The sequence below is a fragment of the Chenopodium album genome, chromosome 4 (genome assembly GCF_948465745.1).
Source record: "Chenopodium album chromosome 4, dcCheAlbu1.1, whole genome shotgun sequence".
NCBI lineage: Eukaryota > Viridiplantae > Streptophyta > Magnoliopsida > Caryophyllales > Amaranthaceae > Chenopodium > Chenopodium album.
In genome coordinates, this window is record NC_137837.1 from 17,783,799 (window position 1) to 17,809,775 (window position 25,977).

Below are 25,977 nucleotides of genomic sequence, written 5' to 3' on the forward strand. Positions count from 1 at the left end.
AATCAGTTCATAGAAATTATTCACAGTTAAGAAGTTGACAGTGAGATATAAATAATCAAGAGTTTTTTGCCTTTGATTTTTTCTGTCATATATCGTGATGCTATGACAAATGATGCTCCCTCTAGATTATGAAACGTATGATCTTGTACATCCTCATTTGTTCTGCTTCTGACATATTATGTCTTGGTTCTCAATTATTTTCTATAGTTGGAAGTGTAATAAAATTGGTCATCTTGTTAAAGATTGTTTAGTATCTAAACCTTGCTTCTAACCTTCAAATTTGACTCGAATCTGCAGTCAGGTGCTCTTTCTTTGTTCTTGTCTCGATCTCTCTCTCTCTCTTTTTTTTCCTTCCTTTTTTTGGCTTTTGTTCCACCTTTGTTTGATAGCTTGTATCTTAGGATGATTATGCATGTTACATCATGTTAGCATTTATGTCCTAAAACCCCTGCTCATACAACATGTGTTTAGGGTGATTACAATAATTATAATGTTATGTACTGCAAGTCCTCCTTTTGTCTAGAATTATAGTCAGATGTAGCTATAGGGTCCGAAAATAAGGTGTAAGACTTTTTACATAGCTAAATCAGTGAATGGTTGGGATAGGTTTCAGTTGTTATAAATTTATGAATTTATAAAGATATTAAGTATATTTTTCCGTATAATTTTCTGAAAATGATATAGATCGATTTTGGACTATTTGGTTGTGGCAATTTTCCTGTACATGTAAAATAGTGCAAAGAAAATTCATTGTCTCATTTTAGTTCTATTAATTTGATATAGGCATTCTGGCAGTGGTGAGTGGTGTCAAAGGTTTTTAAAGCTTAGCCTTTAAGCCGTATTGTACAAATATGATAAGTTAATTATGAGCTAGAATTTTAAGAATAACCTTAATCATGTTACTCAGAGTATTTTTTTTGCCAGAATTTCGAAGATTTCATAATTTAAATTCAAAGTTGCTTTCCGAGCAACTTAGCAGCAAAGGAAATTTACTGCTTGTTTAATTTGTAGCTTGTTATGCATTATGGTTGTAATGTTTTAAGCTGCAAATGATGGTCGAGTCTCCCAGTTTCTCCTAGAGGGCGGGGGATTTTTTTACTGATGCCCTCGTTTAGATATTAATCTCCTTTGCTAGTTTGAAGTGTTCTATTCACAGACTATTAATGTTGTTTTGTTGCTACTAACTGTCGTTTTTTGCTGCTCCTGTAGTCTGTTGCTGACTGCTGCTACTAGTATTTGCTGCCACTGCTCTGTTTTTTGCTGCCGCTACTATCTGCTATTGTTGTTTGCTGCCGCTACTATCTGCAACTGTTGTTTGCTGCCACAGCTCTGCTGTTTGCTACCACTTCTATATGCTATTATTGTTTGCTGCTACATACGGCTGTCTGCTGATATTGAGGTCTGATCTGTAGCTGTTGTTACTGTTGCGGCCGTTCTGCTAGCTAGTTGTTGCATGCTATCACACTGCTACCGCGTTGACTATTTTTGAATTTGGAGCTTTTTATTAATTTCCTTACTTTTTCTAATCTAGAGTCCGAAACTAACTTTCTTTTTGTTTTGATTATTATATTGTTTTGCCAAACATAAAAATTGGTGTTTATGGATGTTTTTTTTTGTAAGAATTATGAAATTATATAAATTCAAATTATTGTCTATCATATTTGTTAATTTCTCATTTATGGTTATGTTGTTGTTCGTATAATAATAATAATAATAATAATAATAATAATAATAATAATAATAATAATAATAATAATAATAATAATAATAATAATAATAATAATAATAATAAAAAAAAAAAAAAAATATAAAAAATTATTATTATTATTATTATTATTATTATTATTATTATTATTATCATTATTAATTTTACCTATTAATTATTAAAATGTTACATTAATTTACAAAAGTGATACATAAGGTTGAATAAAGTACTACCATATGTCAAAAGATAAATGAAAAATGTTACCTAATAATCAACAAGGTGTTACATTAGTTCGGAAAAGTGATACGTAATGTCGGATAAAGTGTTACTACATGATTGAAAAATGTTACTAAAGATAAGTAAGTGTTACCTATGAAATAAATAGTAACACTTTAAAAATGATACCAATAATATAAAAAGTGTTACATAAGAGAGTTTAGAGTAACACTTTTGAAAGTGTTACCATATGTTACCCAAAGTGTTACATAAGACCTTAGGTAACATGGGCGGAAGTATCACCCAATAAAGTGTTACTTATTGTCTACAATAACACTTTTACCACTTTATGTAACAGTTTTTGGGTGTTACTTAAGGTTAGTTTTGTACTAGTGTATGTAGGAAGTTAGATGCATTACTCATTGTATAATTTGTTTATGTGTTATCATGTTTTATATATCTCATATTGCATGGATTAATTTCTTACAATGGTTGTGGTGTATGTGAATGTTCATTCAAAGTATAGTAAGACATATTTACAACTTTAATGAAAAATAAAAAAGAGATATTTATATTCCAATGGGCTTATAATTGTAATGAAATTATTGATGACACTTATTTAATAACATGTTATAAATCATGTAAAAGGAGTTCCTGAAGAACTTATATACGACGTATTAAATGCCCAACCCTACAAATTTTTATGTCTTGAATATTGCAATTGTTATCAAACTCTTGAAAAGTCTATGTGACTACATTATTGACATCTCAACCTGAAGTTTGAGCATAAGTTACTATTTGTATTTACAAAAGAGCTATCATGTCAATCATGGAACATCTAAATAATATCAATGGAATACTTATGCGCAAGAATGTTTTCTCATGGTCCAGAAGAACCATGATTAGCGTACATAATTACATATGTTATATTATAATTCATATGAGATTGAAGAATGACATTAATAATATCAAGTTTTGTCATCAAATTATTATTAATAAATGTTAAATCAAATAATGATCACCAAATATTTATTATTAACGACTTCCAGAAGAAGTCATAACCACATGAGTTTAACCTTTTTAATCAACTATTAAATAGAGATTTGGAATGGTGATATAAGAGATAAACACATATATGGTGAAATGAAGACACTTTACATGTCCACATGAAGACTTGAAGATGCAATTTCAATTTAGGAGGATCGAAGATCAACACGTGATATTTTACCAACTTATTAGAAGATATCCAACATATTGGATTCATTGTTGCGACACTAGAAGATCTCAAGTTATGTATTCATCAAGGGGAGAAAATACGCGCTGCACTCTTTTTCCCTTGACCATGGTTTTGTCCCACATTGGGTTTTCCTGGTAAGGTTTTTAATGAGGCAGCATCTCGAGCGTATTACGAAGAATGTTGTACTCTTTTTCCTTCATTAGGTTTTTATCCCACAGGGTTTTTCCTAATAAGGTTTTAACGAGGCACAGTCTTCGATAATGGACATCCAAGGAGGAGTGTTATGAAATATCGTGTGGATGACTATTATGCTCCTTATATCATTCCGGAATATTCTAGATATATGATTTATTCTTATCTAGACATATTTGTGGATGTCCATCTTGTATCACTCTAGAACTTTCTAGAGTTTAGGGTTTATTATTCTCCAAGCAAACTCTATCAATTATTGTACTATATATATATGTATAACTCCATTATATGAAAGACAAGTAGAATACACATTTCAATTCCCTCTCAATCTTTATATTTTTCCTTATTTACAACAAAATGAAAGTTAAATTTTGAAATCTGAAAACAAAACCTGGAATTATTTTTTTTGAGAAGATAATTTTAGATAGAAACTGAATATTTTGAAATAATTTAACATTATTACGTGATAAAAATCAATTAATAATTATCTTTTACCTTTTTTGAAACTATTTCTCCGAATTTATTGTGTTCTTTATATATCAATTTTGTGTTCTTTTATGCGCTCATGGTACAGCCAGGTGTACAAACCAATGATTGTTGTTCTTGTACAAGTTGTGTATAGCATACTAGACGTATTAGACATGGTCACAGGTCACCTATTGACATCATATAAAATTGTTAGTTTAGAATTTATTTTCAATTGTCATAAAAGCACATCAATTCCTAACTAATTTTGTATCAATGATATATTTAAAATTTTGACATATAGATTAAAAATTTATCAACAATAAACAACCTGGCAGATTTAAGGTGATACATATTGTATTCAATATATCAGTTGTGTACAAAATTATTGGAATAGCTAAAGTTGGAGATGGAAATTAGAAAGTTCTTCAGATGTGCGTGCATTAAAACTGTTGCATTTGTGAGCATAAAATGATGACATCCGTAAGACAACAAACAGATACAAAGTTCAACAATTTGCTGAACGTCTATAACGAAGTTATTAACATAACAAAACATCAAAATTACTTGTTTACATTCTAGAAATTTGTAGAGGAATAGAAGCATCATGACTTTCTTCCCTCCAAGGGATAAGGTGGAACTTTTCTATGTTGCCAAGTCTTTCTAAGAGATGGTTGTGACAATTTTGAGCGGCCATTATTCCTGCAGAGTAAGCTCCATGCACAGAACCTTGGTGATCTTCCATACTAACTGCTTCACCACCAAAGAAGAGGCTACCAACTGGTGCTCTTAGTCTGTCGTATACATCTGTAGGCTTTCCCACCAAGTCATACGAATAGCAACCAAGGGAGTGAGGGTCTGTTCCCCAACGAGATACAAGATACTGGACCTGAAAATATCAATAAACCGAAAGTAAGAACACTTACTAAGCAAAATTTCATTCGTATCACCTAGAAGCTAAATCAGCAAAGGCAGTTAAATCCAATGACTAAAATTTGGTACGAGCATTTATCAAGTTATTGCATCAAGAACAGAAACAACAAATTCATTGCATAATTTAAGCAATACTTCCTAATGCTGCACTACCAAAGAATTTAAAAGTTCTTGTTTAGATAAAAGGAAAATATATTGCAGTCTTGCAATTTGCAAGATCCATATTCCATTCCCTTACAATAAACCATATCCTTCCAATGTTAAAAAATAGAGAAAAAGATGAAAGCTTTCCCATACCCTCCCCTCTGTTCCCATCCCCTCCCCTTCTCTCAGACTGATTGATTGATATCTTAATCAAATACAACGTAAAACATTATAAACAAGAGACTTGCAGGCTTGCAGCTAACATCATATATGAATATCAACTTGCTATGCCTGGCAGAAGTAGAATCAGAAAATTCATAACTCATTATGGTCAATAGGTACTCGAATTGACAAGCTCTTGATGATGCGCATACAAAGAACATTAAGATATAAAAGGAGATAGAAAGCAGTGAATGAAGCTATGAATAATAACTTACTGGCTCAGTGGCATCCGGAAACATTTTCTTGAGCTGTAACATCACAAAATTTACTGCTGCCTCATCTGAAAGCTTCTCAAGATCATAAGCACACCTTCCCGCAATCATATAGACAAGGACAGGGTGTCCAGTTGCTTTGTGCAAATTAAGAAAATAACCGCATGTAAAAGAATTAGGAGCGACCATTCCTAATAATTCAACATCCGGCCAAAACACATCAGAAAATCTCAAAGCAATCTTGTTCTCATTTCCCACGCCGAGATCTGAAATCGCAGACATCTTCCAATCTGGCAACTTCGGTTCAAAATTAATCAAGTTGGCTTTCAGAACACCAAGAGGAACTGTAATGATTGCAGCATCAGCAATGATTTCAGTATCGTCCACGGTCACCTTCACCGCGTCAAGCTCACTGGATATCTTTGTAACCCTAGTTGGCAGTTCATAATATAAAACATTGTGAGTAATCCAGTATAGATTTTCATATTCTGCACTTAAATAGATTTCCTTAATTTAACATTTAAAATCAAATATTAGACTCCAGGATACCAGTTCAAAATTAATGTTTTTAGGTAAGTGTAGAAGAGTTGGAAATCTTTGAATAGTAATGTTGGAATCATATTGACAGATAAGAAGGGGAAGGGGAAAGGGAAGGGGAAGGGGAATGGAAGATGAACAAGAGGGGTGAAGGAAAAGAAATACTGGTTCTGGTGATCAGTAAATTAGCTTTAGTAGCATATACAAGTTTTTCATATAAAATACCTTATTAAGATTGATTTAATTATGTCCCATTACAAAGTTACTAAATGTAAAAAAAAGATACCTGTGATTCAACCGTATGTCAATGTCCTTTGCAAGGGAATCTATCAAAGGGTAATAACCCTGCGTCATTAGTCCATGACCACCAGAGAGAACTTGCTCCTGCTCATGACAAACATGTTAGCACATGACAGAAAAGAAATGTCCATATGAGAATAACAACTAAGCATTTAAAAGTCCAACATAGCCTAGGTGCTATTGACAACTAGATTAGAGGACCCAGGTTAAGCAAATCTAATCGACTACGAGTCAAACTAAGCTTTTATGTCCAAAAAATGTGGATAGTCCGTCCACTACTCTGCAGTTGCATACACGACTGCATGTCCCTCGCAGAAAAATAGATTACCTGATCCCAAGTTTTCAAGGATATCATATCTGCATCAGCAGCAAACCAAGCTTCTAATCTACACAAGAACCACTGCAATACTTCATGAGCCAGCCCTTCTTGTCTGCAAAAGTAGAGCTCACATACATGAACAAAATTCTAACATGATAAATAATTTGTGCATAATTGCATATCAATTAGTTTCTTTAAATCCTACCTCAAATGTGGATGCGAGTCCAGCACAATTGAAATAGCTTGAAGAACAGACATGTCATCACTGTGGGCATCCCTAATTTTCTCAGTCTATAGATGCAATACAACATTTAATCAGTGCCTTGTGAAGTGCAGTTATATATAAAAGACAGGAAAGAAATAATATTAACCACAAATTCAATCACTTTGCAACCAACCTCTTTGAGAATATTTTTAAATATTTCACCAACTTCAATGACCAACTGCTGAGGAATCTGCTGTCCATCCTTAGTGAAGAGGCTACAGCTGAGGAGACAAATTCACATCCTCAGAATATATTATACAAGACTAGATAGACACGAACATGCAATAAAAACCAGGGGGCACACAATGCAGCAATATTCTCAATGCTTGCAGCATTGCATTAATAAGCCATTTATCCAAATAAGCAACTAAGTGTTCTGAAATAGCACTGCTAATAAGGCCAACCCCAAAAAGAATGTGGGCACAGCACCATGTCAAAGCAAATTGCCCATTTGCAGAGACAAAAATTACTTAAAGAAAAAGTACCTGTCGAGGTCATGGTCATAAATCACAGAGTTGTCACCACTGGTACGATATAATTTAAGCCCCAAAGAACGTATTAATGGAGCCAGTGGATTCTCATTGCAGACACCATGTAGCCTGAAAGTACATTAAAAAATGGTTGTCATAAACCCATTTGCAAAATGTACATATATATTGAACGCTGATAACTTTTTCTCATAGATAGTTAGAATACAGCTAAAGCAATGCACAAAAACCATTGCGAAAAAAAAAAAAAAAAAAAAAAAAAAAAAAAAACAGTATGAATCAAGAACAAATATACCCCTATACGGAAGACAGCATAAAAAAGACTAGCAAAATACAGTAAAATATTAAACATGTATATACAGAAACTTTAACTAATAATGTCTGCTGCTCAGATTTATGGTGTTTATAAGTATAAGCCAGGTGCAGTATCATTATAATTTATGGGGAGTACACAATAGATTAGATCCTGAAGAGTAGAGTAGAAAAGGAACTAACCATGAAGCCCCCATGTCAACAGGACAGCCAAACGAGTAATCAGTATGAATTCGGCCACCAAGTCTATCGCGTGATTCCAACAGAATCACCTGAGAAAAATGTCAGGAAACACGTAAGCAAAAGGGAGGAGGGAGGACACCACAATAAACGCATGACAAGCTAAGCACAGAATAAGTTACCTTAAATGACGCATTTGTGAGAAAGCGAGCAGCAGCAACTCCAGAGATACCACCACCAATGACAATGACAGTAGGAGTTGCACAGGTCCACCTCTCAATACATCGAGCACTCGCAGCTGCAGTTAATCGCCAGTAAAGGCTCATTAAATGAGTGAAAACTTGTCAAGGTAATACGGAAAATTAAGCAAGAAGAGGGATAATAAATAAGGTTACACTTCTGTTGTAGCTCCAAGTGACTTGATAATAAGCAATGCAAGAAAAACTATTCTTTCTATGGCAAACAAATACAACAGCATGTATCTTAACTCAAGTTTATGATTATTAGAAATACTGCCCATAAACCTATCACTCCCGATATACATCTCCAAAAGCTTTAGTTATGACCTCATTCCGAACTTTCTGTATCGACATTCTTCTACATTTATCAGTTATGACCAATCCCGAACGTTTTGTATATTTTAACGAATAATCAAACATACCGATTTTATATTTCTCATCATTATATTATATTTCTCATCATTATATTACAAGGATAAAAAATTAATCTTCAATCACAAACGTTCTGTATATCATAACAAAAAATCAAGCATACCATTTTATAGAACTCTTCTTATCATTGAATTACATGTAGAAAAAAAAAACGCCACTCATCTTAGCTTAGCCAATCATTTATAGCTTAGCTAGCTTTGTCAATCATCTACTCTGTACTATCAAGATAAGCTTACCTGAGTTAATCATCTAATACCAAAATAGGCTAAGACGAGTCATCTTTTACTCCCCAATATAAACAGAGCTGACCCAATCATGAATCATCTACTCCCAAAAGAAGAATGTGCACAAAATCCCCGAATCAAAATCAACTAACCGAAAACAGAATTTCGAAATCAACTGGCTTCAATGTAAAAACACCCCATCCACCTCCAAATTCCATAAATGGACATAATTACAAACAAAATAAAACATACTGTATAATAAAATTAAATGATTAGAAAACCGAATTAGTATAAAATTAACAAGATTTTAGGAAATAAATCAATTGCATATAAAATCAGCTACTCTAAGCATAGTTTCAGATTCTCACTAGTACAAATTCCAGCTAGTTGATCAATATTTAGAAAATAAAACATACTGCATAATAAAAATATATTTTAAAAATATTTAATTAATTAATCCGTCGCCCAATTCATCCAAAATATTTCTGCATGAATTCCAATGTATCAAATAATTCATTATACTAAATCACAAAACAAAATCATCACCAGCATTACAAAATCATGATTTGCACCATCAAAATCACAAATTACCAAATAAATCAATTAAAAAACTAGAATAGGTCATCGTTAACAACTAATCCACCAAAAAACAACTAAATCAACTAAAAATAACAAAATCTAACGTACAAAAATCAAGAGAGAGAAAACAAACCATTGAAAATTTGATCGACGGGTTGATTATGCTCCATTGAACGAAATTCAACAAATTAAAATTCCAAAAAAAAAAAAAAAAAAAAGATTGGATTGGATTTGTTTAGATTAAATCAGATAAGATTAAACAAATGAAAAAAAGCAGGTGGGATTAGGGTTTTATAGGAAGCAAGAAATTGGAAATTAATTGAGAAGAATGAAAAAGAAGAAAAAGAAGAATGCCAGCAATAAGGCGGCAATTATGAATATTAGGAGGAGAAGAACGTAGTTTATCAAACAAGCTCATTCGGATTTGAATTCGAAGATGAAAATTACGAACAATTGATCTGATTTTGATGGCATAGAAATTGGATTGATTTGATCTATTTTGTTCTTGTTTTTTTTATATTTCTTTGTTTGTTGAATGTTTTTTTTTTTTCTTTGTTCTGGTATTACTATTTTGTTTTGGTTGAATGAATAGGGTGTTTTTTTTGGGATTTTATAATAAGGGCCGCCGTATATGATGTTACCGAACTACTATCGGATTTTGGTTTGATATAAATATAATAATATATTTATTTATTTATTTTTATTTTTTATTTTTGGGAATAATAATAAAAAGTTTTGAGTTAGGTATGTGAATTTTTTTTTTATTTTTTTTTTTTTGGGTGTATGATGAATACCGACTTTATTGCCAATTTACCATCAAAATATCTTTATTGAAACTTTTGGTTCGGGGATAGATCGGTATATCACATGTATCATGTACGGTTGTATACTTTTTTTTTTAAATAGGTACGGTTGTATACTTGTGGAGCTGTACTTGTATACACTGTACAGTCTTTGGAAGGTTTCTAACCAATTAATTAAATCAGACTGGACTCGATTTATTAAAAATTTTGATATGAACGGTAAAATATTTAATTTAGGGTAAGATTTTTTAATTAAATTAAATTTAGGGGTGGTTTTGAACACAAGTTGGATGACAGTTGAATATGAAAAAATAGATCTGATCCAAGACCCTAGTTTCTCTTGAAAATGATAACCCGAAGATGATAATCTAAAACCCGAAATGACTCGGATTGAACCAATATCAATCTGAAAATTTCAAATTCGAAAGCAACTCGACTCAAAGTTGGCTCAAATTAACTTATTAGATTTGAAGTATGTGAAAATTAGATGAAGAGAACAATGGCTCAATCAAAATAAACCAAGTATACCTGCATAACTAATTAGTGTGTTATATAATTTATAATGTTTTTTTTTTTATATATATTCTGTTATGTTAAAGTACTCATTGGCTTCGTCATTGCCTTGTGAAACTCGCCTTGATAAGTCGGTGTGTTCATAGTTTGTTAATGCCGGTCAATAATTATGTTATCGTGTGTTTCATATTTTCACATGCCAAATAATATGATATGAATTATACGATTACAAGTTCAAATTCGCCTCATATCAATGTACATAATCATTAGTGTCACTACATATTAATGTTTTTGTTAAATTATGTTGCTTTATATTTTGGCTGATAAATTGTATAAAGAGAAAACTTGTTGATCATAGATTTGTTCTTTAATTTTATCAGAAGATTGAAAATTTAGTAGAGTATTAATGTTAAAAAAAATCATGTATATCTACAAATTAAAGGCCCAATTATATAGAGTTGCACCAGATCGGGTTAGGCACTTCAAAGTGAGGGGGAAGCGTAATGCATCCACTCCCCTTCGAAGTGAGGGAGAAGCGTAATGCATCCATCCCCCCAAGTGCCATAGTTGGAAGTCTAGGGTTAGTTTAATCTTGTGAATTGTGTGACCTAAGAAGAATTTCTCACCAACAAACAAATTAAGAAGTATAAATCATTTGCTCATACACTAAATCAGCAAATACTTTTTACTCTCTTATTCAGGGAATCAGTATTTCCAGGAGTGCTCCCTCAATTTCTCATTTATTCTTCGCGGGTGACTCCTTGTTGTTTTTACAAGTCTCCTACAACATGTGAAAATCTTATGGCTCTCGTGACTGAGTTTTGCCAGTTATCGAGACAGGTGATTAACTTACAAAAGTCATTCGTTAAGTTTAGCCTGAATACGCATGAAGATTATCGTGATTATCTTTCTACTAGCTTAGTCTGAAACTTCATTGCAAATCCTCTCTTGGTTATTATTTGGGGTTAGCGGTTGAGTTCAGTCGAAGTAAGGTGGCTGACTTTTGCTTTCTGATTGACAAAGTAGTTAAGCGACTTTCTGATTTTGTGGTTGTTGGTTTGTCTTCTGCTGCTAAATTAGTAATCATTAATTCGATTTTGGTCGCTTCTTTCAATCATATCTAGTCGATGTTTAAAGTTCCTCCTTCGGTCTGTTCTCGCATTAATAACTTGTTGGCTCGATTTTGGTGGAAGTTTGATTCTCAATCTCGAGGTTTAGCGATGCGTTCGAAATCTCTTCTTCATTTTCCTAAAGGGCTTGGAGGTTTAGGTATACGTCAGTTGGAAAGCTTTAACTTTGCACTTCTCGCTCGGTAATGTTGGCGCATTCATCAACATCCCTAACTTTTAGTTTCGCGCGAGGCTGCTTACTGCTAAGTATCCTTCCCTTCGTTCTTTTAAGACTCGGACAATTCCTCGGTCTTCTTGGGGTTGTCATAGCCTTTTAACAAGCCTATCCACTCTTGATCGGGGTATAGCTTGGAAGGTTGGTTCGGGTTCTAAGGTTCGGATACTTGAGGATGATTTGGTCCCAAGGGGGGCTGTTGTTTTTCGTGATGGTTCTGGTGTGTCGGATCCTCCAACACATGTTTCTTCTATTATTAATATGCGTTCTTACGCGTGGGATTCGACCTTATTTCATCGGCTTTTTGATGCTTCTACAATACTTTGCATCATGGCTTTGGATCGCCCTCCTCAGCCGATGGACGATTTTTTCTACTGGAAGTTTTCTAGGAATGGATCTTTCACCACTAAGTCTACTTACGCAATGTTGCTCAGTGATTCGCTGTCTTCTAGGGTCTCGGGTACAATTTCGGCCTCTTGGTGGAAACACTTCTGGGGGTTGCCTCTTATGCCAAAGCTGCAGTGTTTTTGTTGGAAATTACTTCACAATGCTTAGCCTCTCTCTAGGAATCTGCAGCTCCGAGGGATTCTGATCGATCCAACTTGTGTGTTCTGTTACCAAGAACGGGAAACATCAGACCACCTATTCCGTGATTGTTCATTCACTTCTCATCTTTGGGCTTGTGCGCCGATTGCCTTTCTTCTCCTCTTTTGCATGGGAAACCTTTTACTGATTGGTTTGTTGATACAATCTCTGAGCTTCGGTTCCTCTCGGAATTGGGACGGTTTGGTCTCCTTTATATCCTTTTGTTGGGCAGTCTGGATTGCGCATAACCACAAGGTTTTTAGACAAGCAGTGTTGTCTCCTGGCGCGATTTTCCATTTGATGCAAGATTGGATCTCTAGGAGTGTTTTAGCGCAAGGGTTCAAGTCCCTTGTTCGCTCATTAGGGGATTTATTTCTCACTACTTTGGTAGCTTCTGATTCATGCTATCTACAGGGTGAGTTCTCCTCTACTTTTGACGTTGGCTTCTTTTTGATGGGGCTTGGAGTGCTCATAATCTTAGTGCAGGAGCAGGTTGGATTGTTAGGGAAGTGTTTTCAGATTTTGTGTTGGGGGCTAGAGAGCTTGTTACTCCTCTTCGGCCCTTCAGTCTGAGTTACAGGCATGTTTGTGGGCTCTTCGGGCTGCCGGTCGTCGACACTTTGGTTGTCTTCTTATCTACTCTGATTGTTCGAATCTTTTTTCTCTTCTGCGAGATGATGGTGACGTAGATATTTCTTGCCACTGGTTGCTTCACGAGATTTGGCTTTCGGTCTTGCAATTCTCTATCTGCAAACATCTCTAGGTTCCTCGTCAGTGAGTTGCCCCTGCTCACTGGTTGGCTACTCAAGCTTGTCGTCGACAATTGCTTAGCTGGTCCTTCTTGTTTTTTGTGTGTGTTTTCTTTATTAGGACTTCTTGTCAATAAATAAATAAATAAATAAATAAAATAAAATAAAATACTTTTTACTCATTAATTTGACGTAGATAAAAATCAAATTTAATTCTAACACATATTCCCATCTTAAATGACTCATTAATTTAAGGGTTAAATTAATGTACAAGATATGATTTAAATCCCCAAAAATTAATAAATTGATAGATTTTTTTTTTTTTTTTTTTGAGGGGGTGATAGAACTCTAAATATATATGTATAGTATATACTCATATAAAAGTGCAAGGTAAAGTAAATTTAATGTTCCCAAAGAAAAATGATAATAATAATAATTAAAAAAAATATGCCATTTTAGTTAATTATGAATGAAAAAAAAATATTTTATGTGTCATAAACATACAATACTCATTTGTATTGCTGCAAATAACAAAAACGGAGGTAGATTTTGTCAATAATACTTGTGAAATATAAAGTATTTCATTTTAATTTTTTAAAATTATTATGATACTAGTTTTGTGCCCCGTGCGATGCCCGGTTGTTTAGTGAATTTTAAGATATATTTATAATCTATATATCATTGATACAAAACGATTTGTTATCTAGTAGGCATGTTGGTGTAAATGTTCGATTTAATACATTAAAAAAAATTTTAAAAATAGCAAAAAAATACATTAAATAAAAATAAATGTTCAAAACCCGTTGGGTTGACCCAAATCCAAAACTTTGGGCAAGGGTTGAACATTTCTTGACTCGTAACCTAAAGTGATCCAACCGAGATGACTCATGACCCGACCCTAATTGACAGGTCTACAGTGATAAAATTCTATTAGATTGTGAAGTATATTATTTTAATTGATTAGTATGTATTATAAAGGTTTGTTTTACACTTTAAACTACTTCCTTCGCTCCAAAAAATATTATGATATAAAAAGTAAATTTACATGATAATTTTTTAAAATAATAATCTAATAATTTTTGTAAATAAAATTATAATTCAATTTTGTACATCTGAAACATTGGTATTTTATCGAATATAAAACTCTAAACTAACAATTTTATCTTAAAATTCTATCCAAATAGAATTCTAAACTAACTTTTTTATATGATAACTTTATATATTAGTTATATGATGATTGATATCTAATATTCAAAATATATCCAATCCTTCTTTCAAAAAAAAAAATATATCCGATCCTAAACTTGTTAGTGTATATTTATTTTAATATTGTTGCTAATTGAATTTTCAACAAGTAGTGTAACAGCTCACTAATCATGATTAACAAACGCTAATAAAGTTTTATTATGACTTAAAAATCATATCAGTGGGGGTCTAGTTGAAATTATTTGTCCTATTTAATTCTAAATTCTAATTCATACAATTAAAAGTGCTTTTCTTATAAAACAACTAAAGATTATGCATAGCTAAATAAAGACAAGAAGAGATTAATGGCTGCTTATTGGAAAAAAAGAATATTCGAGAGGGGTATCATATAATTGCACAATGTTATGTTACAATTGCGTACAAAATCTGGCAAAGCAGTCACATGCAATTCATATGTGACGCGACAAATAGCTTAATTATTGCAATTTATCAATCATGCTTATAAAATGTACTACCAAATCAATAATATATCATTCATATTTTTATTTTATTCTAAAGTATTGTAGTTGTTCATGAATCACGAAATGTTATCTAGAGGTTGCTTTTAAGCCTTATGAATCTTCTACGTAGTAGAAGTGTATGACCAAAGAGTCCAAATTAGACGAAATTCAAAGATTTGATTCCATCAACTATTGATAATGACGGAACAAAACCCCTTTTTTTTTTCTTTTTTTTTTTTTTGCAACGTCTGGCAGGCCTGTGACTCTATGAGGGGTGGCTTTTAGCTCGAATATGGTAGTACTCCTTATAACCTTATTAAACAACACATTATATGTAAGTGCTTCATAATGATTTAGAAAAAATACGTTTTATAAAATTAAGAGATCATTATTAGTAGCTATTTTCTCTGTTTTATTATAAAGTTTTAAATTATTTATATTACTTTTCTTTTTTGCTAATAAATTCTCTCTATTTCTCTCACCACATATGCCTCGTTTTTTTTTTCTCTCTACCTCTCTCGACTTCAAAAATTGTCTAAGAATTCGTGAAAACAAAAGTGATGCAACTATGATTTTGGAATGAAATATTCCGAAATTTGTGAAGTGAAGTCTCAGGGGTTGTTTGTTTGACATAAAAAAACATGGGAAGTGAGACTTCCTAGGAATTGCAATTTTAGTGTGTTGTTTGGTTGACAATAATTTGGTGAAATGGGGGAAGTGGAACTTCCTAGGAATTTTGAGTTCCCACAAAATGTAGGAACTTACTTACCTAACTTACCCTAGGTAAGTGGAAATTCCCATGGAAGTTACTTCCCTCATTGTTAACCAAACAATTTTATAAAATTCCCATGAATTTGATTGTAGGAATTTAATTCCCATAAATTTACAATTCATGGGAAGTTCTAATTCCCAAGTGAACCAAACAACACCTCACTTAGTGACTGATTATCTTAATGGTTTATGTTATTTGTAATCAATGTTATTAAAATCGCGATTCAGATCGTAGAATCGTACGATTCTACGATCCTATCCACCTAAACGATGTAAATCGTTGGTAGAATCGTTATGTTGTAGAATCGCTCATAAAATCGGTAGAATCGGTACCGATTCTACGATTCTATACCGATTCTACCGATTCTACTCCTGCAAAAAACCTGATTTTTGGAAACCCATAACTTTTGATTCCGAAGTTGGAATTAGGCTTATAATATATCATTGGAAAGCTCTTGAAGTCTACTTTCTGATAAAATTGGTTTTGTACCTATATCATTTATATATTTTATGTTATAGAGTAAAGAGTGTAAGGGTGTCATAGTTGAACCTAACTTTAGTCAATGACTTACATATTATTCAATCTAAATCATAATAAAGCTTATGAAACATCAATTTCAATAGCTTTTAAGATTCCATCCAACCATTTAAATTTTATGGGCATAAGAATGTATTCATGAGTCTCATGCACTCAACTTTGGGCATATAAAAAACACTTTTATAACATGAGTTTGTTGTAATTGTCATTCTTTAGCTATCTCGTTAAATGAACTAACTTGACACTTAGTTTTCTATCTTTATTGGAATTTTTTTATTATGCATGGGTCTAGGGAAAATAACTTTACGAGTCAACAACATTATTTTTTTCATAATTTAACAACAACTGTCGTGTACTCTCATGGTTAAGAATGTGTACCAATAATCCGACTTTATAGTTTATAGTGTATTGTTTGAGTTATGCGCGTGCGAAATTACTTTAAAACTATTTTATGTTTGTATGTCTAACATTATGTTATTAACAATATATATTATTATCATTCTCATTGCTATAAAATTATGTATGTAGTCATTTGTTACATTTTGATGCCCAATTTTACATTTTGGTAGAATCATACGATTCTACGATTCGATTTTACCGATTCGATTCTACCCCACTCACCGATTCAAAGTAGAATCCCGATTCTAATAACTTTGTTTGTAATACCGGTTGTCTAACATTTGTCCACAAGCACAAGATAAATTACAAAAATAAATATATTCTGGCAGCTTTGCTGCTAAAATCCCTACCTTAAAAAAAGGTACAAGATTAGTCTTATGAATAGTGTTATGCCAATAATACCCTTTAAAATGTGCATTTGCATATATACCCTCACTAATATGTAGATGTTTTTTTAATGAATTAGACCTGGCAATCCTGACCCAGACCCAATGACCCGACCCGAATGACCCGACCCATGACCCGAAACCAGTGACCCGAAATTGACCCAAAACCCGAATTAACCCGACACGACCCATACTCGACCCGAAGTGGAACTGACCCGACCTTGACCCGAAACTCGAAATGACCCAACCCGAAACGACTCGACCCGAAGTTGACCTGAGACCCAAAGTTGACCCGACCCGAAAATGACCCGACCTTTAACTTCTTTTAGTAAATAATTATATAAGTTATAAAAAGTTTATATTAGGAAATTATACATTAAAATAGACCCAACAACATCTTACATGACTACATTGACTTTCATATAATAGCTAAAAAAGATGGTCAAAGTGAGATGTGTAAATAGTACAAAATGTCAAATCGTTAAGAGTAATTTGGGACGGAGGGGGTATAAGAATAATTCAAAGAAATTATTACAACATTGACAATGATAATAAGAGTACTTATTAAAACTAAGATCAATAAGAGAGTGAGGTATAACTCAATTAGTTAGAGCATCCCTCTTAGTTTTAGGAGATCCTGAAAGTGATTCTCAGTCTAAAATTATAAACACACATACAAAAAAAAAAAAAAGGTTAATAAAAGTCAAACAATTACTATAATCCATGAAAAAAATAGCCTTAATAAATATAGTGAGTTTTTCGTAAAAAAATAAATAAATATATATATAGAGTTGAATTTAACCCAATGAATCACCCGAATATGACTCGACTAGAAGTTGACCCGACCCGAAGTTGACCCGAAAATTGACCTGACCCGAACTGACCCAACCCGAAAATTGACCCGACCAAAACTTGACCCGACCCGATTATCGGCCGACCCAAAATCAACCCGGAAACCGAAATGACCCGACCCTACCCGAACTTGACCCGATAATCTTTTGACCCGAACTTGACCCGACCCAAAATGACCCGACCCATACCCGACCCGAATGATCCATTTGCCAGGTCTAAATGAATAGTGTATTGATAAGTGTCAAATATGTTACTATTTTTTAGGAGTTTGTAGTTAGTTTTTCATAGTTTTGATGTCTTTTTACTTGGATTTAATCACGTTTTATTACATTTGTCGTGTTTGCGTGTGAAATGTCGTTATTGCCCAATTTTGGCTTCTATTGCATATTTTGGTTGCTTAATTATGGCATTAGATTAAACTTTATTGGTTTATTCTTGATTTGATTAAAGGTGTGTGAAGTTAGAGTTAATTACCTTGATTTGACTAGATGAAGCCCGTGCGATGCACGGTTTGTTTGAATTTTTTAAAATAATTTTTTTACATATATATTTATGTGCTAAAAATTGTTAAATATTTAGATAAAATTCCTGATATTAAAAGATAATATTTTATATTTAATTAATTTAAACTGGATAATCTCATTCGCTAATTTTGCTTACGTGTCAGTTAAATTATTTAATTCTAAAAGAAATTAATAATCTCGTATTTAATTGGGCACCACTAAAATTTATTATCCTACGTGGCGCGCTGAAAAAATTAAATCCTACGTGGCTCTCTAAAAACTCGTGAAAAAACTCCCATTTATATATATATACTAGTTTTGTGCCCGTGCAATGCCCGGGTTGTTTATTGAATTTTAAGATAATTTTTAATCTATATGTCAAATTTTAAAACATAATACAAAATTAGTTAGGAATTGATGTGCTTTTGTGATGTTTAAACTATATAGTAGGCATGTAATGACTAAAAATAATAACATTGGTGAAAAACATTTCTTGACCCGTAACCTGTAATAATGACCCTGTCCGAAATGACTCGTGACCCGACCCGATTGACAGGTCTACACACAGTAATAAAATTATATTAGATTGTAAAGTATATATATTGTTTTAATTGATTAGAATATATTATAAATAATGGATGTGGTGCATTTTGAGCTAATTCCTTCGCTCCAAAAAAATACTATGATACAAAAAATAAATTTATATGATAATTAATTTAGGAGTATCATAATTTTTTTTAAATAATATTATAATTTAATTTGTACATATGAAATATTGGTACTTTACCGAAAATAAAACTATATATTAACAATTTTATCCTAAAATTCTATCCACACTTGGCGAAAAGTTGGAACGTCAAGTGTCGCTATCTCGTCGTCTGGCTAAAAGTTTAGCTTTATATATTAGTTATATGATATGATATTAGATTAGATCAATATTTATAGAGTAGGGTTATGGACCCTATTAGAGTTTTAGACGCATTAGGTTATATTAAGGTTTCTCAAGATTTTATCCCCCGGCCAATTATGAAGATCCTCGTTGAAGGGTTTACAATAGACGATAATTTTACCCACTTAGGATATTTTAGTAATTTCACGGTCTTTTAGAATTGGGCCCACCGCCCAAAGGCCAAACAAGTGTAAAAGTAAAAAACAAACAAATGAACTCATTAAAGTTACATACCTATAAACCTACTTTTATTAACTAACATGTTCAAAAAAACTTAAAAATATCTACCTATAAACAAATAAGCCCACTTTATACCCCTCCGAAGCTATATTATGGTGTAAAAGATCTCGATTAACTTGAGGCGAATTGACAAAAAGTACACAAAGATACAGTAGGGACTTGAAAAGGGTGTGTGCGGGGTTTATTTGTTGAGACAACTTGAAGAGTAAATTGACTACTTGTTCATTGTCGTAACATCCAATAAACTCATACGATGAACGAAGTATATCTGGAAATTTCTCACAATTCGTGGACAAGAGTTATAGAACCACAAATTTTATTTGTTAATTTATTTATTTATTTATTTATTTTTAATGAGTTTGTTTGGACAATTTGTCAAATACTCCAATTTTTTATTACTTGAAGGCTGAGGCTCACTCATTTATTCGCCTTACAAATTTGACCCATTTTTTTAAGAGAAATTTGAATTTGATATGACGATAAACAGGAATCAATTTGTGTTGGTGCAAAATGCAAATAGTTTAATGATATCTTTACAAAGGGCAAGAGTATCTTAAGGGTGTAACCTTAAAAACTATCGATTTTTGATTTAGAGGTGTTGTTAGTGTATGATTTATTTATAATTACCAAAGTACCATAGATTTATAGACAAGATTATTGGGTCATTTAATTCAGAATACAAATGTACCTTTCTTCGAGTTGGTTGACTTAAATGTTCGACCCTGATCGACTTTGTAGCCCATTGTATATTTAAGTTATATAGTATCAATATCGGGCTTTATTGAGCTGATAAGTCTATTGTGCACCCTGATCCATCTAGGATAGCTGGATCACAGGCGATTGTTCAGATTTTATCAACAAATGTTCAAAAGTATGGACGTGGTGCAGTGTTCGGATTATTTTACAAAATGTTCAAAATTTGCAATTGTTCAGATTTTTTTACGAAATGTTTAAAAGTATAGGCATACATTGAGATTGTTCAGATATTTTTACTAAATGTTCTAAATTTGCGAGGTTCAGATTTTTCTTACTTAATGTTCAAATTTTGCAATTGTCCATATTTTTTTTACTAAATGTTAAAAAATATAGGCGTGGTCATTGCGATTGATCAGATATTTTTACTAAAGGTTCAAACTTTGCGATGTTCAGATTTTTATACTAAATGTTCAAAATTTGCAATTGTTCAGATCTTTTTACTGAATGTTCAAAAAATTTTATTGTTCATATTTTTTTTTTATTAAAAGTTTAAAATTATAGGCGTGGTGCATTGCGATTGTTCAGATTTTTTTACTAAATGTTCAGAATTGTGATGTTCAGATTTTTTAACTAAATATTCAAAATTTTGATTGTTCAGATTTCTTTTTTACTAAATGTTCAAAAGTATAGGCATGATGCATTGTAATTGTTCAAATTTTTTAACTAAATGTTCAAAATTTGCGATGTTCAGATGTTTTTACTACATGTTCAAAATTTGCAATTGTTCAGATTTTTTTACTGATTGTTCAAAAGTATAGGCGTGGTGCACCTAGAAATAGGTGCACCATGGTGCATCTTAAAATTTGTAGAGGTCTAGCTATTTTAGATGGACTAGGGTCCATAGAAGAATTTGTACTCATAATATTAAGTTATTTGGTCTCAATATTGGGCTTGATTAAGCCTGAGATCAATCATGGATTGGGTTTGTACTCCTGAAGACAACAAAATTAAAATGAGTCTAGCATATTGAATTTGATATAGTTGGATATAATTGAGAAATAAAATATTTCATACTTTTTAGGAGTATGTCTAATACTCTATCACACTTGGATGGATGAAATTTAACCCAATAACCTTTGTGTGACGTTGGCTTCGATATAATAATGTTAAAGAATCAATTCCAGCAAAAACTTAACTTTATTATTAAAGACCAGGATTATGGTTTATATTTTATGGAGTACAATATCAAACTGGTTATTGGGTAGCAAAATGATAATAGAGTTACGGTCAAGCTTAAAGGGCTCTTAATGGACATAACTTTTAATGGACATGACCCTTATTGGGTAGGGTCAATATAAGACAAAAATGTTTTTTCAATTTAATATATAAAGAAAATATATTATGTAAAAATAATTACAAAGATATTTTTGTATTCATGTATGATGTGTCCATTTTATATAGTATTTTACCCCCGTCTCTTGGTCATAATTAGTAGTGTTTTTGGCTCTTTAGGGCCACTTTTATTACTAATATGTGTTTTCTAGTGTTTTCGTAGTCTTGGTTGAGTTTTGCAGGGAATTGCACCTTTGGAGCATTTTTTCCGGGATTTTTATGAAGCAACTACGAGCATTGGAGAAGCACGACCGTCGTTGAAGCCCAAGGCCGGCTAGAGCCATCGAGCCGGTGATTAAGGGCTCGATATTTGGAATACCGAGGTTTGGACCGAGTATTCAAGACCCGAAGAGGAGATCCGGATTGGGCCGAAGAAATAAGCCCAATCGGGAGTCCAAAGCCTCGAGGAGCCACAAGGGCCCGATCGGGCAAGCTAAGCTCGATCGGGCAAGATGCGTGCTGGTGCGTGGCTCAAGGCGCGCCCGATCGTGCGAGGCTTAGCACGATCGGGCGGTGCAGTGAGAAGAGCAGTGCGAGAAAAAAAGGCGCGCCCGATCGGGCGGCCTCTAGCCCGATCGGGCGCGTGTTTCTGGAAAGGCTCTTTTGACGAGCAATTAGTTTCTAATTAGGAGTTGTTTTAGTTTTGTTTTTAAGTACGTTTTGGGGACGATTAATGAGACTTATCATCTCTTTCTCTTAGACTTTCTCTCTCTACTTAGTTTTCTCTCTCTTAAACTCTCTCTAAACCTTTGTTCCTAATTCTTTCTTTTAATTCCAGATTTATTTTGGTAACGATTTCTTCTCCCTTAATCTTAGTTATTTATTTTATTCCTTTAATCATGTCTTATTTTATTACCTTGATTAGTTTAGTTTTTAATATGTGTGAGTAGTTTAATTTCTAGGGTTTATGGGGATCCATAAATAATATGAAGGGGTAATTTATTGTTGTTGATTATCAATGCTAGATTAATTTCCTATTGATTGGATTAATGCTCTGTGACTAGATTAGGCCTATCTTTTATGCATGAGTTTGACAATATTGATTCGAGAATTGAGAGATGAGAATTAATGTTTAGGTCTAGTTTCAATAGGCAAGTTAATTTATAAATGGTTAAGTCAAGATTCCAGAGATGAGATTTAATACCGATAAATTAATTGTGTGATTGTAATAAGTAGCGAGAGCCCTTTACAATCTGGTTAATTGATGCATTGATGATTGACTATTATTGATTATTGGTATTGCATGATAATTTCTTATTGGATTGTTTTAATGTTTTAAAATTGCGGCTTGTAAAAGTATAGCAATATTAAATTGATGAATCGAGCGGATGTTAATTTGATATTAAAGGCTATTTTCAATAAGAACAGTAAATTGTGAGAGCCTGTTAGATCTATGTTGATTAATAAATTGCGAGAGCCTGTTAATCATGTTATCTATGCCATGTCAATGATTGATTACCCTATTTTACCCTGGAGTATTATTTATTGGTGAACCTATGCCCTAGATCCTTTTATATATTATTTCTTCCCTATTCCTACCCTTTGTAGTTTAGTTCCTTATTCAACTATAAATATTGGTTACTTAAATAGTTTAGATTATAATAATAAATTAGGAATAAAAAGACTAGTTTCCCTTCGGAGATCGACCCTACTTCCCTATCTACCTTAGTTAGTGATTTAGGTAATTATTTTTGATTAGAGGATACGACTTTACCCTGTCAAAATTTGGCGCCGTTGCCGGGGAAACGGTTTTATTTTTATTTCTGATTGTTTTTGTAGTCTAGATTATTTCTCTTTTGTCTCAGAGAGCGTTAGTTCTCTGAGACAAATCTCATATTTGCTTCTAGTTCTTGTTTATGCCCAGGTGTTCCAGATCAGGTTACATCCCTTTCGATCCTGAGATCGAACGTTCCTTCCATAAACAGAAAAACTTCAACAAGCAAATCCTGGCGGATTCTGGTGATACTAACAATAATCACCGCGATCCTCCAACTGATTCTAGCGATTTAGAGACATCATCAGACACAGAATCAGAGATGGCAGCTCCAAAGAAGCTTAGTGATTATTCACAACCCAAGCTTACGGATTTTCCACATCTCACCCCTACTCCGGCTCTTGATGGGGTTCAATTTGAAATTAAGCCTCAACTTATAACGATGATAGAGAGGAAGCAATTTAGTGGAGCAAAGGGTGAAGACCCGAATCTTCACATTGCCGACTATTGTCAATATTGCAACACTATCAGGCAAGCCGAGGTCACTCAAGACCAAATCAGGGAGATTCTCTTTCCCTTCTCTCTAACTGGAAAAGCTAAATTATGGTTTAATGGCTTAAATAGAACTACACTTGGTATAACCGACTGGGAAACTCTTGTTTTGAATTTCTATAACAAATATTATCCTGCAGAGAGAACAGCGGTACTACGGAGTGCGATTCAGAACTTTGCCCAAGAAGCCGATGAGTCTTTATATGAGGCTTGGGAGAGGTTCAAGGACCTACAAAGAGAATGCCCCCACCATAATTTAGCACAATGGCAGTTAATCCAAGCCTTTTATAACGGCATTGGAAATTCTTCTAGAATAATTTTAGACTCTGCAGCTAGTGGGAGATTTATGAATCTTAATGTTGATGATGCAGGTCAGGTTATTGAAGACATGGCGATACACAATTCCCAATATGGGAATCCCAGAGGATTTGCTAACAAGGGGAAACATAGTGTAGACTCTGTATCCTTTTTGCAAGCTCAACTGACCTCTATTTGCCAAAAATTAGATAATCTGAGCACTGCTAGTGTAGCTAATGTTTCTGCGATTAATAATAATTCTAATGAAGCTTTCTGTGAGAATTGTGGTATTGTAGGTCATTGGGAGCAGGATTGCAGGAGTTCCGTGGAGCAAGTTAATGCCTTCCAAGCCTATAGGCAGAATAACCCATACTCCAACACTTACAATCCTGGGTATCGGAATCATCCATACCTTTCCTATCGGAGCACTAATGTTCAAAATCCACCACCACAAGAACCACAGGTGCCATAGCAACAACAGCAGAAATACTATCATCCCAACGCTAGCCAGAAGAATCAACCACAACAACCCCCCTCATCTTCCGACCCTTCTTTGGGGGAAATTAGAGCAATGTTGGTCAATATGCAAAAGCACATGGAGAGCAGAGATGCGGCAATTGATCAAATTTTAGCGCATAATAAAATTGTAGATAATCAAATTGCGCAACTCTCCGCTACTCTACAAGCACGCCAACAGGGAGCCCTGCCGGCACAGCCGACTAGGCCTACGGATCAAGCATTTGCAATTACTCTAAGGAGTGGTTCAAACTATGAAGGGCCCTCTATGCCCAGAGTTGATGAACCTATTTTATTAAATAATGATAATCTTGATTCCATTAAACCAAACAATGTAGTTGATAGCCCTGCAGGGCTAGAGGATAATACTAACACATCTAATTCTACATTGCAAGGTAAAACTCCAGAGAAGGTGGCTACTCCAGATAAGAATAAGAATGCTCAAAAGCCAATCATCAAACTTCCTTTCCCCAATCGTCAATTGAAGACAAACTTGGATAAGCAGTTTGGTAAGTTCCTGGAGGTGGTTAAAGATTTGAAGGTAACAGTTCCCTTTACTGAATTGATCACACAAATCCCCTCATATGAAAAATTTATGAAAGAAATTTTGACGAGAAAAAGGTCTATTAGTGAGGTAGAGACAGTAGCTTTCACTGCAGAGTGTAGTGCCGTACTTCAAAATAAGTCTCCACCTAAATTAACAGATCCGGGTAGTTTTTCTATCCCTTGTCATATTGGCAATCTCTTGATTGATAATGCATTATGTGATTTGGGTGCTAGTGTTAGCGTCATGCCATTATCTGTGTGTTCTAAGTTGAATATGGGTAAATTAAAAGCTACCAATATAACTCTACAAATGGCCGACCGTTCTTTCAAATACCCCCTAGGTGTTTTAGAGGATGTCCCCGTTAGAGTAGGTAAATTTTATATACCTGTAGATTTCGTTGTTCTTGATATGGCTGAGGATATGCAAACCCCAATTATTTTGGGTAGACCATTCCTTAACACTGCAGGAGCAGTCATAGACGTAAGAAGTGGTAAGCTAACACTATCAGTAGGGGATGATAAAGTGGTTTTTAATCTGAATAATGCCCCCAAAAGCTCCATGACTGAGGAGAAATGTTTCAGTGTTAATGTGGTTGTAAATTATTCTATCAAGCCCCAAGCTCTTGAAAAAGATCCCTTGGAGGCGGTAACTTGTGTTGCATCCCTTTCAGATGAGATAGAAAAATGGCAGAAGGAAGTCGACGCAATAGAAAGAGCACTCTACA

General features: G+C 33.5%; 1 protein-coding gene and 1 non-coding gene across 2 annotated transcripts; both read right to left on the reverse strand.

Moving 5' to 3' along the window:
* Positions 1-4,258: 4,258 nt before the first annotated feature.
* On the reverse strand, positions 4,259-9,818 carry LOC145628990 (polyamine oxidase 5-like). The gene is made up of 10 exons (XM_081681450.1): positions 9,335-9,818; positions 7,910-8,025; positions 7,731-7,819; positions 7,233-7,346; positions 6,881-6,968; positions 6,688-6,773; positions 6,492-6,594; positions 6,150-6,247; positions 5,330-5,756; positions 4,259-4,704 (listed from the first exon to the last, which is right to left on the reverse strand). Exons 1-10 carry the CDS (start codon positions 9,369-9,371, stop codon positions 4,387-4,389), a joined length of 1,476 nt encoding a protein of 491 aa, XP_081537576.1. The 5' UTR covers positions 9,372-9,818; the 3' UTR covers positions 4,259-4,386.
* Positions 9,819-24,044: 14,226 nt separating this feature from the next.
* LOC145629731 (small nucleolar RNA R71) lies at positions 24,045-24,151 on the reverse strand. Its single transcript, XR_014111880.1, has one exon. It is a non-coding gene; the product is annotated as a small nucleolar RNA R71 (small nucleolar RNA).
* Positions 24,152-25,977: the final 1,826 nt, after the last annotated feature.